The sequence below is a fragment of the Melospiza georgiana genome, chromosome 1 (genome assembly GCF_028018845.1).
Source record: "Melospiza georgiana isolate bMelGeo1 chromosome 1, bMelGeo1.pri, whole genome shotgun sequence".
Taxonomy (NCBI): Eukaryota; Metazoa; Chordata; class Aves; order Passeriformes; family Passerellidae; genus Melospiza; species Melospiza georgiana.
In genome coordinates, this window is record NC_080430.1 from 103,612,489 (window position 1) to 103,628,820 (window position 16,332).

Genomic DNA, 16,332 nt, shown 5'->3' on the forward strand with positions numbered 1-16,332 from the left:
GTTACAAAAGCTGCAACAGCTTCTGTAACATTGAGAAAGATTTGCAGACTTGGGAAGGCTGACAGCCTGGAACATCGTGGTAAAGCTTACCATACACCCTCGTTCACCTACAGACCTTGCAAAAGGTCTTACCCACATTCTTTCTTAGACTGTAACTGGCCTAGTAATTCCCAAAAAATGAGAACAAATAGCTTGTGTAGGGAATTAAGACTAGCTGCATAATGAAGTAAAAAAGTAAATTTTAAAATTTACACATTAAACTTCTGTTCATTGCTTCATCAAAAATTCCTCAACTCTACTGGAAAAAGCTGAAGGTTTTTACTCTCAAGTAAGGCTGAGTTATCTTAGATGAGCTGACATAATAACTTGATCATTCAAAAATGGAGATCTTAGACCTAAACAAGTGTCTCTGAACTACAGATGTTCTTCAGTAAAAAGGACAAAAACCTTGACATTATTTAATAAAATTATGAACACTTTAGATTGATGGATTACAAAAGCCAGGACACAGCAGATTACATCTGCTGCATTTGAGATAGCTGGCAGGCTATCCTGCTTAAAATATTGGCAATAAAACATTTGGCAATGGACTTGGTATTTTTTTTAAGCACTGCATGTCCACCCCCTTCCAAACGAAACAGCTTTGACTAATTAGCTTTAACGAAATTATTGACAGCAGAAATTCAGAGAAGCTCTCAATAATTTACTTCACTTCTGAAAGAGCAGGCTTTACATACTTTGAAATAGAGTACTTGTCTGTGTGCCCTTGACATGGTTTGTCTTACAGTGACTGAAACCACTGTTTGTATTTCCAGTGAATGGGGCTTTTACATATGATGCTATTAATCAATATTAGTTGACATGTATCAGCTTACTGCTTCCAGCAGAATATTCAGAAGCAAGTTAGGAAGAATATGGAAGCTACAAAAACAAAACCAAAACATGCCTTTCCATTGCACTGCATATTGAAAGACCATGTTACTTACAGTTGGGATGCATATCTTGCTGAGGGGATTGCCATCCAGCAGGTAGGAGCCATTGAAGGTCACATATTCGTCGTAATATTGAGGCGCCTGAGGAATAACACTGCACAGCAATTTACGCTTCTCTTCTATTTTCTTCCTTATGTGCAAGTATTCAAAATAGGGGTTTGCTCTCTCTGAACTGTACGGCTGAATCTCTTCAAGTTTCAAAGAGTCAACAATAGCTGCCAGTGACTGCTGGGTTTTCTCCTTGGCCTGCAGCAAAGAAGGGTTTGCTTGCGCAGGCTGAGGCACGCGTGACACCTTCCTTTTACGTGGATGATGTACCTGAACATCATCATCTTCAGTTAATCTAATTCTTGCTTTCATAGATGCTGACGATTCAGACTCTTTTTCTGATGTTTGTGTACAGCCAAGAGGATTCTGCTTGCCCTGGTTAGCAAGCAAATTTGCTCTGTTCCTCGTGATTCTTTGAGGTACTTCTTGCTGTTCCATCTTCTGATCCTCAGCAACTTCTTCTTCTACCTTAACTATTTGGCTGTATTTATGCACCTCTTCCTGTATAATCTGTTGTGAACTATTTTCCAAATTGGATATAGAGGAGTACTGTGGTGGGTCATCCTCCAACACATTTTCTCTGTCTGCAGTGCAGGGGCTTTTATTAACCAATTCATTTGTAATTCCCTTTGACATTCCTGAACTTAGTTCACAGAGATCAGCATTGGCTTTACTATCAACAGTGTGCACAGAGACTAACTTTTCTTGTTGGTCTTTTTCATTTCTAATATCTGAACTATCTGCTGTGTTACCATCCACTTCACTCAGGGCATTCTTACAAACAACTCTACTGAATGAGTTCATGTTTAACTGTGAACTGCTATCACTTTCAGGAGTATCCTTCTCTAATGGTAAATCATTCACCTTTTCATAGCTCTGAGAAACATCATTTGCAGAGCTCTCAGAATATACAGCCACAGGTGCATCAGTCTTCCTGAAGTTTGAAGGGGAGAAAGCGTTTTCCAGCTCTCTGGTACTAGTAGTATCTGTTTCCAAGGCAGAAGTTGCAGTCTGAACTAGATTTTGCTGCTGTACTAATGATGAATCTTGACTGATAATGCCTGGTAAAGAAACGTGTTTTGACACAACTGGAAGTGGCTGGATAGGTAAAGAACAAGGAGATTGTGAAGGCAAAATTGATGCAGATTCTTGAGAACTGGAACTTCCCTTAATTTCAGGGTGCTGAGGCAAAAATTCAGATACTTGTTGCTCTTTCAATGTCCTGCTCTCAGAATTATGCACTGCTACAATGCTTTTAGCATCTTGCTCTGGTACACCACAGCCTGAGCTGTTAAAGTCATTGTTTAATGAATTAAGTCTGTCAAAAGGCACATCCCACAATTTGGTTTGCTGAGTCACACCCCTTTGACTACATGGTTCTAAATGCATGTTAGGGTCTTCTGAAGGGCTCATCTGAGCAGTATCTTTAATGGTACTTGTCCCCGTTGTTGCCTGCTTGTTGCTAACAGCTCTGCTGGGAGATGATGTGAGGTTTGACTGCAGAACAGCCACACTGCTTTGAAAATCTCTTTCAAGAGCGCTGCACAGTAGCTCTGGTTTAGGAGAAGTGCTATTGTAAGTCTGAGCTGACGGCAGAGCGTTCTGGTTGTTTTCTTCTGATGTTCGAGGCTGTTTGCTGTGCTCAGAAACTGCAGCAGGCATGCTGCATCTGCGAACCTCTATAACAGGCCTACACTCATTTAAAACCAGCTTAACATCTTCAGCAGATGCTGATCTCACATACATTTGTGGGAGCCGGTTTGTGAAAGGCGGCTTAATGCGATCTGGCAACTCAGCAAGCCCATCGGCCTCTTTTTCCACAAGGGCTGGTGATTTGGCACTTGCCAAAAATGGTGACTGTGAAAAAGACATTTGGGAATCAGAACCTTCTGGCATAAAGTCCGAATCATATTCGATTACAGGCCTTGGAGTAGTCACTGTGGTATGGCAAGAATCCTCAGAGCTCGCAACAGAAACCATGGACACGGACCTGGAGCTCAGCCCCATCTTTTCATTTTCTGATCTGGGGGATCTGTTTAAATTATCTAAAGCCAATGAAGCCTTTGCAACACTGACACTTCTTGTATCTACTGACTGTGATCTATTACTTGTAGCATCTTTCTGCTGTTTTTCCTTCATACAAACATCTGGCAACTCGGAACTTTTGGAACGAATCAGTTCTTTGCCTTTTACTTCAGTGAATGAGTGCTTGGGTTTTTCCTTCATTTTGTTATGCTCTGAACAAGTGCGGTTTCTCAAACGTTCCTTCTCTTTCTGTTTTATTTTTTCTTTATGCTTTCTATGCCACTGTTCTATTTCCAGATCTTTAAGGCTAAGCATTCTTTCGAAACTAGTTTGCATTAAATCATCGTTGACTAATCTTTTTTCTTTAGGCCGAGCATCCTTCGATGCAGGAGCTGGTTTAGGCTTAAGTTTCTCATGTTCAAGTTTTAGTTTCAGCAAACTACTTTGATGCAGTTTATCTTTGTGCTTATCCCTCTCTTTGTATCTGTCTATATCTTTATCTTTTTTATCTTTCTCTCTACCATCTGGAGTTTTCAACAAATCATCTTTTGGTTTGTCTTTCAAAGATGACAGTTTGTCATGAACTGTTTTACTACTTTCGGTAATAGTGCATCTCCTTTCCTCTTGCATATGTTTCGAGCTTGCTGAGGATGAGGCCTCCTTGTCTTTGGATTTGTCTTTTTTTTCAAATTCCTTTTCTTTAGTTCTACTTTTTTCTGATTTAGTATATTCAGATTCTTTTTCAGACTGTTTGACTTTTCTTTCAGTACAGTGTTTTTCTTTACTTTCAGCCCAGTGTCTGTCTTTATCAGCCTTTTCTTTATCATGCTTCTTATCAGTTTTTTCTTTATTTCTTTCCTTGTCATCAACTTTTTTAAGAGCACCCATGCTTTTTATTTTATCATTTTCCTTATGGCACCTTTCTGCTTGCTGAAAACTGGACTTCTCTTTTCCTTTCTCTGTACTCTCATTTACTTCTGCTTTATCTTTCTCCATTTTGTATTCATGCTTTAACTTTTTCTCTTTTTCTCCATGTTTTCTTTCTATCTTTTCAAAATCTTTTTCTTTGATTGAGAATCGCTTTTCTGTCTTCTCTTTATTTTCCTTTAAATTCTTTTCCTGCTTTTCAGTATCTGTTTCTCTTTCTACTACATGCACGCTAGCTGCCTCATCTTTAACACCAAAACAGAACAATTCAATTTCTTTATCTGCAAGCATAACTTCTTTTTCTTCTTTTGTATCTTTTATTTTTTCATCCTTGAGAGACTTCTCATTTTCCTTTTTGCTCTTCTCTTTTTCTCTCTCATCTTTAATACTTCTCTCTTTCTGGAACTGTCTCTCCTTAACTAACTTATCTTCTTTTGCCACGTTTTTTTCTAGCTTTGATTTTCTGTCTGAAGAAAGAGATTCATGTTCCGTATTTATCAGCATATCATCATTTTCATCACTTTTGAAAAAGTTCTCTTTCCAAAATTCTCTGTCAAACTCAATACTTCTTTGAACCTCTTTAACATTATCTTTATGCTTGTGTTTTTCTCTTTCCCCATCCTGTTCCTTTTTGTGCTTTTCCTTTTCTCTTTCTTTGTGCTTTAATTTATGTTTTTTAAGTGTTTTACCTTCCTTGTCAATTTTTCTCAAAGTATATTCTGAATTCTCAAATGTTGAGCTATTATCTTCCTCTTTAATTTTAGGACTAGATTTTTCACCAAATTCCAAGTGAAAATCCTTTTGATGATGCTTGCTTTTTTCTTTGTGCTTGCAAGATTTGCCACTAGAACTTTCTACCTGATAATCAGAATCAGTGTTGTGATCATACCGAACTAATTCAGACTGCAATGTTATTTCAGAACCTCCTGGTGATAAGCAGGTTTTGGTGTTCTCTTGCTTTAATGGTGTTGACTGCTTTTCACTTAACCCACAGGGATGCTTTGGAGATTTTCCAGCAGTGATATGAAACAGCTGTAAAGAAGAATCTTCTTTTGAGGTGAAAGACTTCTTAAAGGTTTCTTCCTCTCTAGCTTTATCTAAAGAATCTAACCCAGAAGCAGCTATATTTGTTACTCTAGCATTTTCTTTTTCTTGCTTTACTTCTTGATTCTCTTTATTTTTGCTTTGATTTTTTACTTTCCTTTTAACTTTGCCCTTTTGCTTGTGCTCGTTTGTAACCATATATTCTTTCTTCATTCTGACATCAGAATTTGATGTCTCTGAAACAGAGCAAGGAGAGACCATTTTCTTGTCCTGCATTATTTCTTCATCTGAACTTTCAGAACTTGAATAGAGAACTCTAGAGGGTTTCTGCTTTTTGTTTTTGAATGACTTTGAAAACACAACTTTTTCTTGTTTCACAAATAAGCTGGTCTTTTCGACTTCAGTCTCATCTTCTTTCCTTGGGTCTTTTCTAAGAATATGTTTGTCATCAATCATTTTTTTCATTTCATCTTCATCATCATCTTTGAACTCATACTCATCTAGAGCAGATGGAAGTGGCGCCTTACTAGGGACCGTTTGTTTGCTGTTGTTGGCTACTGAGTCCTTTTCTGCTTCTGAATCAACATTCCCATCTACACTGGAAGGATTTACAGATGGAGCTTCTTCAGAATCTAGAGTAAGAAAGTGAAAATTAATTGAATACTGATGGAACACTTGTCACACTTCAGGACAAAAGAGTTCAGTTGAGCAGTCACCTCTTCACAAATGAAAAAAGAATAAAACCTATCTTAAACACACAGCAATATTTCTCACTAGAATTAAGCTTTTTAAGAGAAAACAAAAGGTCATGAAATCAAAGTTCTCCCCTCCCTTTACAGCTTTCACTTAAGCATGTAAAAATACTAAATAACATTTATATCTAATAAACGTAATGCAATTTAAATTTTGAAAACCTCATCCATTGTGCATAATTCCTGTATAACCTGACTCTTTCTAAAGGACAATACCCTGCACACACTGTTGAGGAATCAGTTGCTAAATTGTAACAAGTTTCTATTACACATATGTAAAAATATTTGTCTTAAGATCAATGCTTTCACTAAGCTGAAGTTGATTCTGTGAAGTGATGCCACAACAGTCCCCTTAGAACAGAAGGATCATGCACTGCATTTCAGGTTATTCTAATGCCAAAAAAAGCTAACACTACATCAGACCATAGGGCAATTTGACTTTTTTCTTGAAGTATACTGAAACTTTGTCTAGAAAACATTCCTAGGGGGTAGTGTTTTATGTATTTGTCTGGGAAAGAGAAACCAATTTTTACAATCATGTGACATGACGCTTTTCTTCATGTGCTTTTCACAGACCACAGAATGGCTGAGGTTGGAAGAGACCTCTGGAGATCATCTTGTTCAACCCACCCTGCTCATGCCAGGACACCCAGAGTCAGCTGCCCAGCACCGTGCCCAGAAAGCTTTTGAATTATCTGCAAGGAAAGAGACTCCACAGCCTCCCTGGACAACCTGTGCCACTGCTTGGTCATCCTCACAGTGAAAAAAATGTTTCCTGCTGCTCAGAGGAAGCTTCATGTGTTTCACTGTGTGCCCACTGCCTCTGGTCCTGTCACAAGTGACAAGAGACCAGCTCTGTCCTCCTTGCAACCTCCCCTCAGGTATTTTTATACATCAACAAGATTCCCCTGAGCCTTTGCTTTTCCAGGCTCTTTGTCCTGCCCCTGGTCCTTCCCTGGACTCTCTCCATGGTGTCAATGTCTCTCCTGTACTGGGGAGCCCAGAACTGGACCCAGCACTGCAGCTGTGGCCTCACCAGTGCTGAGCAGAGGGGGAGGATCATCTCCCTCAACCTGCTGGCCACATGCCTCCTGCTGCAGCCTGGGACACCACTGGCCTTTGTAGCAAGGGCACTTTGCTGGCTCATGATCAACTTGGTGTTGTTCAGCATGAGCCAGGGCCACTTCTGCAAAGCTGCTTTCCCAGCTGGTCAGATCCCAACCTGCACTGCTGCTTGGATGGCTGTTCCTCCTCAGCTGCAGGACTCTGCACTTCCCCTTGCTGAACTACATGAGATTCCCAGGAGCCCATTTCTCCAACACAGGAAGATTCCTCTGGATGGCAGCACAACTCTCTGATGCATCACCCACTCCTCCTTAGAATCCCCAGTTCTGTGTCATTAGGAAACTTCCTGATGGAACACTCTACCCCAGCCATTAATGAAGGTGTTAAACAGGAGTGGACACAGTACTGATACAAGGTACAGAGGCAGTTACTGGCCTCCAAAAAACTTTGTGCCACTAATCACCACCATTCTGGCCTAGAAGTCTAGACGTTCAGCCAGTTTTCAGTCCACTTCATTTCTTTTAACTAAAAGATTCTGAATTGTTGAATATTCTGTGAAAGCCAAATCAAAAGTTCCTGTCTGGCACTCAAGTAAGTTACCCATGATCAAGAATCTTTTGCTTCTGAGGAGGCAACAATTCTTTCTGTGCTCCAAGAAGTGTTACATACTCCTCAATCTGCAGGAACACAGGAGAGTCCAAGAATTATTGCCTCCACTTCAGCAACTTACTTACCTGGTCACCCACAGAAACCAGTGGTCCCACCCACTGGCAGGAACTTTTCTACACTGAGTAACTAAGTTACATCCATGTGAAACACTGACTTCTGATTGATCTGCTAAAGATGGGAAGTGACTTTGGGGGTATTTTTCACCATGAAACGAACCATCTCAGAAACACACTGTATCGTAAAAAATATGGTATTTTCCTCTATATCTTTCTCTGGTAAAATCATCATTCTGGTATTGAGTTGATCTGCAAAGTGGGAATGGCTTACTAAAGACAGAGAGAAAAGTAAAAAAAAAAAATAAAAATCAGAATTTACATTTCAGGTAATTCAATTGAGAAATTTAACAAACTACCCCTAAAAATGTAAGTGAAAGACAATCAATTGTTATCTGCAGCAAGCCTTAATAGCTAACACTATACAAAAGATTAAGGCCACTTAAACTTAGGTGAAGTGATGCATTAAGTATGCAATTAAACAGCTACTTTTACCTGAGCAACTGTCCTCATCATCAGAGATGGGCACCTCTCTTTTCAACAGCATCTCCAATTCTTCAGTTTCAGCAACATCAACAGGTCTTTCCCCGTGCTTATTGGCTTGAAATGGATTTCCACCATGTCGAAGCAACAGCTTCACAATCTGCAGCATTAAATAAATCATCTTTCAGGTTATCCACAACATGTTACTTGACCAGCATAAAAATCCTCTGTTGCACACGAAACGTGAATAACACAATATGCGATCCTAAGTCCTATCCATGATACTGAGATTGGAAAGCAAGACTTCAGCAAGTAAAATGCAAACTCCAGGTAGTGCATAGAGTCTGCTCTGTAAAGGAGGTAAAGGGGAAGACTAGAGACACCTGCCCTTTGTTACACAGCATCATTATAAAAGAAAGAAACAAGGGCCTTTTTTCTTGCTGTTCTAGCACTTCTTCACACAATTTATCTGGTTCCCCACTTACCAGGCTCTTTACTCCTCTGCAGTTGATTCACCCTCTTGCTCCAAATTTTATTTCACTTCAATAAGGAACAGATAAACTTTTGCAAATCACAATACTATTGGTTTCCCCAGCAGTTCCAAAAAGCCCAGAGATCCAAGATCTTACTGAAGGAACAAAGCACCCCACCAGCAACTACATGCAATAAATCAAAATCATCAACTTCTCCATCATCAAATGCAACAATTCATTAATATTACAGTGAATCCAAGGCCACTGCATTACACAGTGTCCAGTATTACTTTTTTTTCCTATGTATAAAGAATGTGGAAATTCAGCAGACAGTGATACCTTAACAGGAAGCTTCAGAATTATTCTGGTACATAATGTCAGTGAGATTGCCACAGGTACCTGTACTGATATCAGATAAACAAGAGGTCCTGTTCTCCAAGACTCTGCAACAACTCTATGAAAGCTGATCTAAAGACCCAATTTGTTTATATACCTAAAAAACCACTTACTAAACAGCTAATAAAAAAATTCCCAACAGATTATGATAATTAATTTCTCTCTTTTCCAGAAAAGCCTTTCAAACTGAACATCTTGTTTTCAAGGTGTACTTGATTTAAGGATTTCCTCAGCAGGCACCTGTCTTTCCAAACCAAGACAAGGATGCATTCTATCTTTTGCTTTATACAACAGATTGCATACACAGTAATGAAATAAAGGAGATATAAAGGGAAAGCAGAGTCATTTCTGCATCTTATTTGCAGAAATCAAGAACAATTTGAAAGTTAATATAAAGCACCTACAGATCTCCATTTATCTTCTCCATTAAGTGCTGATTGGTAAATTAAAAAAAATAATAAGAATATATATACATCAATTTAAAAAGAAATATAGGATATATACCTTGAAATATTTATAAACATATATGTACAGTATAGACTAATCCACAGTATACTTTTAGGAGATCATTTTCTTTTGAGAATTCTATACAGTAAAAGTTTCTCAAAAAAAGTCACTTCAGTGCTTATTTACTAAGAAACTAAAGATGAAGCCTATAAATAATTAAGAAAACAGATACTAGTAGAAAATATCTGGCAATAGAAGTCAGATGAAACAATCAGAACAACTTTAGGATGCTCCCAAAACAGCAGAAGTAGAACTACAAGGCCATATGACTGCAATGAGGACAGTCAGGATTTCTGAAGCTTTAGCATTTCAAACCACGTATTTATCCCCCTCCCACTCTCCCAGAACACTCACGTTTCTGTGCCCACTGCTAGCAGAATCATGAAGTGGGGTATCATCATCCAGGCCCTGTGTGTTCACATCTGCTCCCGCTGCTATCAGAACTTTAGCAACATCGTAGTAACCAACATTACAAGCTTCATGCAGAGGTGTCCAGCCTAGAGTGAAGAATGGTAGGTTTAAGACAAAGATCAAAGATTTGGTTTTTCATTCCTGTGCTATAGATCTCTATTGCCTCTGAACATTTCAAAACACTCTCACACACAGTACTTGGCAGAACAGCAATGCCATCCGTCTGATGAACAACATACACTTTATCAACTTCAAACCTCACATGGAATTCCAAGTTTTTCTGAGATTAAACACTGGAATCAGAAATCAAATAGCAGAAGACAAAATCTGGCATGAAGTCCCCAGGCCAAACATCTCAGAGATTCTTTGACAAGTAAACATTTGAAGTCTGGTAAATACATATAAAAATAATACTATAATACATGGAAACCCTCTGATAACCACACTATTGGAAATGGTAAGTGCAGCAAATTGCCATAACCAGTGCTCCTTTAGAATTACTGAACATGTACTAGGAGTCAGTAACAACATCAGCAGCTAGAGAGCAAGCTATTAATAAATAATGGCAGTGAACTTATTCTGCTATTTCCCAGAACACTAGTCATTTTTTGCAATTATGATTTCCTCGAGTTCAGTGCTCATTCTCTGTAGCAGAGTGTCAGTTGTAGATGACAACCCACATATGCTACATTCCTTACCTTAATTTCCTCTCCCCAGCTTGATGACTTCCCCTTCATAGCTGACCTGAACTGCTGTTGATGCCTTCTCAAAGCCCAGTTCTGGGGAGGCATTCAACTTTTGTTTCCAACATAACCAGTAAAAGAGTTTAATCACATGAGCTTTGTATTTAATCAGTAGCAGTCTTGTACATCCATGAAGAAGAGGTACAAGAAACCCCTAACTTATCTAATCCCTCAGTAATGGGATTTCTCACCTTCAGCCTTCACTCAACTTCCAAGCTGCCACTCATTTAAATTTTAAAAGCAGCTAAAAAAAAAAAAAAGAAAAAAGCAAAAGGGAAAAAAAGAAAAAAGGTTCTAAGTTATTCTAAAGCAAAACACTTCTTTCTCTTCTTCATACGCTAAATTTCCTCTTCAATCATTACTTAGGTTACTCACTTCCAGCACTGTCTGGCTACCACCTCCATTTTTCCACTTTCTTGCCATTTGCTCTTTTCACACTCACCCAACATGGTAACACTCTTCTGCTCTCAGCCCTCTGATCTCTGTCTTTTATCCTCTATATTAAGTACCTTCATAATTTATTTTTCTCCATGTTGTACTGCTTTGCTTTTCCATCCTTTCACAATGTCCAGCCTGCCAACTCTAGTGCTGGCTTGCTGTCAGTATCTGTTTCCTTTACTCTTGTTCTCACACAGCAGTATCATTCTGGCAGATATCCCATGAGCAGGGTTACTTCCTCCATTACTAATTCATTTTCTGCTCCTTTAGTTCTGCCAAATCCTTAGCAAAAAAACCTCTAATTCTCTAAACCACATTGCATCCTAAATTCCTACTTTTCTCCACTCATGACTCACTGCTTCAATCCTCCCCCTCTTCTTGACTTCTCCCTCTGCACAGTATTTTGAAGTTCAGCCATCTCTGCTTCTCACTTTGGATCACCAATAAAAAAATATCTCACTTGATCCCAAACAACTCCTCCAGAATTTTGAACGAAGCCTCCAACTTGTATCCAACTGATTCTCAGAACCAGTTCTCAGCCATTGTCCTTTTCCTTTCATCTGCCTTTAAAATAAAATATCTGCCCTAGGTGAGACTGGGATGAAGCTGTGAAGTTAACTTCCTTCAAAGCAACTCATACAGTAATGTGCACTGCATTTGGGAGCAACACCAGTACTCAGAGCATACTGGTGTTTTGGCTACTGCTGAACAGGGCTTGTGAAGTGTCATGGTTTTCTCTCCCTCCTCCTGCACCAGAGTTTGGGAGGGGACATAGTCAGGACAGCTACTCAAATGTGTATTCCATAGCACAGGATGTCATGCAATAAAAGCTCACTGAAAGGAGAGGGAAGCAGGGTAGTTTGTACATAATGGCATTTGTCTTTCTTTCCAAGTATCTGTTACACCTGCTGAGGCCCCGCGTCCTGGGAAGGGACTGAATATTTGCCTGATGATGGGAAATAGTGAATGAATTCTTCTTCCTTTGCTTGCATAGGCAGCTTTTGCTGTTCTTATTAAATGGTCTTTAACATGACCCATGAATGCTTTTTTCTATCTTATTTTCTCCCAACACCTTGTTGAGGAAGGGAAGTGAGAGAGCAACTGGGTGGGCGTCTGGCAGCCTGCCAAGGTCAACCCACTACATCTCTTCTTCAAGTGTTTCTATTATTCTCCCAGTGATTTCTATGGGCCTGTCTTCCCCTGAACCTCCCCCTCCTTTTCTAAAATTGCTCTTGTCAACAAGTTCTTCTCATCTCCCCTCTCAACTTCTTTGAAGATCTCAAAGTGTTCTAGTTCTGCTTCTCTTCTCTTCCTCTACATGTCAGTCCTGGGCAGCTTCATGTTCAATTACAAATTCAGCTACCCTCTTCAAATCAAGAAATTACCCATCTACTTCTTACCTAAAGTCAGTATTTCAGTTCATCTCATTAATATCTTCTCTTGAAGTCAAGTTTGAGCTGACAGCTATTTGTGCTATATAGCTCTTAGCTTCTTCCACAGGGGCTTGCTACCTCAACTCCTCTCAACCATTCCCACTGAGAACATAATTCAGATCATAAATCTAAGAATATTGTATATGTTACAACTTAACAAAGCTCACCAACCATTATGTAAATCACAGCAAATACTGACACATTAAATACTGACATATCAAAGCTGTCATTAATCCAGCAGGACTAGATGACAATTGCAACCGTACCACTCTCCCCTGCCTTGCTGCATTATCAGTTGTCCCAGTGAAGACACTGCACGTCACAGCACCATCACCTCCACCACTACTCAACTCTGCATCTCCTCACATAGCCCACAGTCTCACCATTTAACTCTGCCCAGCACAGTCCTACCAAGTTCAGCAAGAACACAGAATCTGTGTGCACATTTTTCTGTAAATACCTACTACACCAAGGCCCTGGACGTAACTGAAACCTCTCAGTATTAAAACACTGTTCTAATCATAAACTATGTTCTACAGTGTCCCAGTACTACCACCGCCACTGGAAATGAACAACACAACTTTGGGAATTTCCACGAAATTACAGTTTTTCATTTGCATACAACATGAACTGAAAGGAAACCTTCAGTCTTACATTTAATTTATACAGTTAAGAGTACTCATATTCACTTACCTGCAAAATCTTTTACATTTACATTTGCACCTAATCTGATTAGCTCCTTGACCTGTTTAACATCCCCTCGAATTGCTGCCATATGTAGAGGAGTTTCCCCTCGTTCGTTCCTCTTGTTAACTTTGTCCTTTTGTCTTGAAGAAGAGGTTGGAGTTTTCTTTTGGGTTGGTGTTGTTTGTAAGGAATGATTTAAGGTGGAATCTACAAAACAAGTTTTTAAATGGTCACTGTTAAGTCAATTAAAGTGAGATGAAGAAAAAAGATTGTCAACACTTGCCTTCAAAGATGGTAACAACCAGTGAATAATTATATTTCAATAAAAGACACTTCACCCTTCATAGGAGTCAGCACAGTGCTGATTTCCAATGTGAAAAATGGCATTTTGCAAAATCTTACTATTTTAAGCAAGTTTCTAGGAAAGATGAAGTCTATCCAAACTACAAGGTTCACATACTCTGGTATAAATTCTCCTGAATCAAGACAAGGCAGATCAGTATCTACCCTGCTTTCTCCTTCCTCCAGCAAAATTCCACTATATTTTTATGTAGTGGGATGCCAGTTAAAAGAATTACAGTCTGTGTATTGTACTACATACAAATCATCATCTGTACCAACACAGCTGGACAGCTGGATAGCTCCTTAAGTTCCACAGCTGGGTGGACTGGATAGTTCCTTAAGAAAACCCAGCCATTTGCTTTTAAATAGCAATTTTGTAAAAACTTTACACCTGTAGAACATATACACATAAAGATTTTTTTACATGCAGCTGGATCAAGGACAGCTTGAAATGGTGAATTAAGAACAAGATGTCTCCCCTCTCCCATTAAATCAAAAGGAAATAGTCCCATTTCCTCCCAAATTAAAATCCTGCTCCAAAGTGAGAAAATGAGGTAATAGTTAAGCTTCAATAAAAATCAAGAAAAGAAAGTATTTCAGGCTTTAAATAATCCATATGGAACAGTGTCTGTGAGGCAAAAATAAACAAAGGAAGAAATTAAATTTTCAGTTTTTACAGCTATCATGGTGCAAAGCTTTTCACATACATATAGAAGAGCAAGAATTTTTCATCGGATTAATCATCCATGCAAAATAAATTTTAACAAGTAGTATGAATGATTTAAAATATTTGAAAAAAATAAAAGATTGTTGAAAAACATCAGTGTTCTGAATATTCTGCTAGGACAGAATTAAACAGGCAGGAGGAAGAAAACTGTACACTCTGTAAGATCACCTGGGCTGTTGTCTCTTGCTGTCATCTGCATGAGAAGTGCCATCTGTTTGCGCTCTGACAGAGGGTAACCAAACAGAATGCTAACGGGTGCTGATTTCTTATTCCCAGCATCCTTCTTCATTTTCTTTTTCTCCGGACCTTCCTTCTCTAGAAATAGGAACATTTCAAGACTCAAGCTGCAGTTCCATCAGTATATTTTTCAAAAAATACAACCATCCTCTTAAGGCCTGTAAACTCGTGACTGGTGACAGGTGATGAAAACCAGAAATTACACCTCTGACTTACTGCATTTGCATTAGTGTTGGTTACCTGCTCTAATCATATTAGGATAATAAGCTACTGAGATAAAGCACTTAAAGCTGTAAGCAGGATTACCAAAAAATTCCAACAGATGAAAAACCTGTTTCATAGAAGGAATGCTGTGTATGCCACAACTTAATTCGCAGAGATTAAAGCCAAGAACTTAAAATTTCTGTAAAATCAGCTGGTCAGCTTTGAATACAGATCTGAGACTACCCTCTCTTCTACTTCTCTCAAGACACCATGGTAAAAATTAGGAAAAGACTAGTTAATATTGGTATCTGCTAAGTAATTGGTTTAAAGATTGTTTCTCGCAAACTCATCCTGGTATTTTGTCTTAAAGCAATTTTTTCTCCAGAATTCATATCCTTCAAACACATACAGCTATTTTACATACATAACTTCTTTCCTTTTATCAATATTTACAGAAGCTGTTTAATATTTAATCTCCAAGTTTTAAACCAGGAGCTAAAATTACACATCTGAGTAAACACATCAAAAATAAAACAAAACTCCCACCAAAACCAAGAAACCCTATCATCTGCAAAAGAGGAAGACCTTAAAACAGAGGACTCCACTGAGGAAAACTTCACTGAACTTCTGCAGAGGTAAAAATTAGAATCTTAATTCCCTTTGAAGTTCCTAGTTATCTTTTAACTTTCTATAGTTCTACCTTCTTTCTTGTACCATTCTTTTCCTCTCAACTAATTTTCTGCTTTCCTAGCCTTCTCTAAATCTCACTTTCTAGACCTGATTACAGACACAAGCTCTAGTAATGCAGTGCACTTGAGGCACAGGAAGGCACATCAACAGTTCTTATCTTGAATTCCATACTGACCCATAAGAAATACATGATTTTATGGGCTAAACAATTGCCAGTGAGAGTATTTAAGAATGGAAAGCTACTGACCCATGTATATATTTTAAAAACCTCTATACATTTATAGAGGTTTTTTATTAATCCATCATGTTTAAAAAGGAAACAAGATTCCTTTTACAGAATCAGATATTCTTTTATTCCTAAACTGCAGGCAACTCAGAGTCTTGAATATCTAAAAAATTAATTCAATATCCAAATCAACGCTATTTGTGTTCTGCCCTATTGGTAAAAACATCTGCGTAGGAAAATAATAAAAAACCCCTTAACAATAAATTTGTGCTTTAATCTTTCCACTGTAAGCATGCTGCTCTTTCTGCAAAGATAAAGCACAGCATACACTTTACTGACTAACTTAGTACTTCCATCAAAATAACACATTTCAGATTGACCAGCATAATCAGATATTTCTTAGCATTTGCTATTTATTGTTCACAATTCTTTCCTTGAAAAATGTATTTATTTTCATTCTGAATTATTTCTTACTATTTTATAGCTATTTTCAGCTTGAGAAAATAAGGCATCAAAATAAATGCAATAAAGTTTTTTATTATCTAGGCTTTACTCTTTAATACATTGGGATTGTCTGAGTTTTTTGGGTTTTGCTTTTATTTAAATCAGCACAATTTATTCCTGCCTCATGTTCAGTGCTCCATTTCAGTGGTAAATTACTCTTCTATTACACTTTATAAACACAGTGTTTGCAAAGCATTTCTAGATCTTACAAATTAAAAGCATCAAATAAGAACACCTGTTCTCACCAAATCATACT

General features: G+C 38.3%; 1 protein-coding gene across 1 annotated transcript in view; it reads right to left on the reverse strand.

Moving 5' to 3' along the window:
• The window catches only part of ANKRD12 (ankyrin repeat domain 12), a 59,499-nt gene that overhangs the window by 11,585 nt on the left and 31,582 nt on the right, over positions 1-16,332 (reverse strand). Inside the window, exons 4-8 of the mRNA XM_058024566.1 lie at positions 14,384-14,530; positions 13,153-13,353; positions 9,789-9,931; positions 8,071-8,218; positions 987-5,668 (exon numbers count right to left, since the gene is read on the reverse strand). Coding sequence (XP_057880549.1) covers positions 987-5,668; positions 8,071-8,218; positions 9,789-9,931; positions 13,153-13,353; positions 14,384-14,530 — 5,321 coding nt within the window. The remainder of the gene's footprint in view (positions 1-986; positions 5,669-8,070; positions 8,219-9,788; positions 9,932-13,152; positions 13,354-14,383; positions 14,531-16,332) is intronic.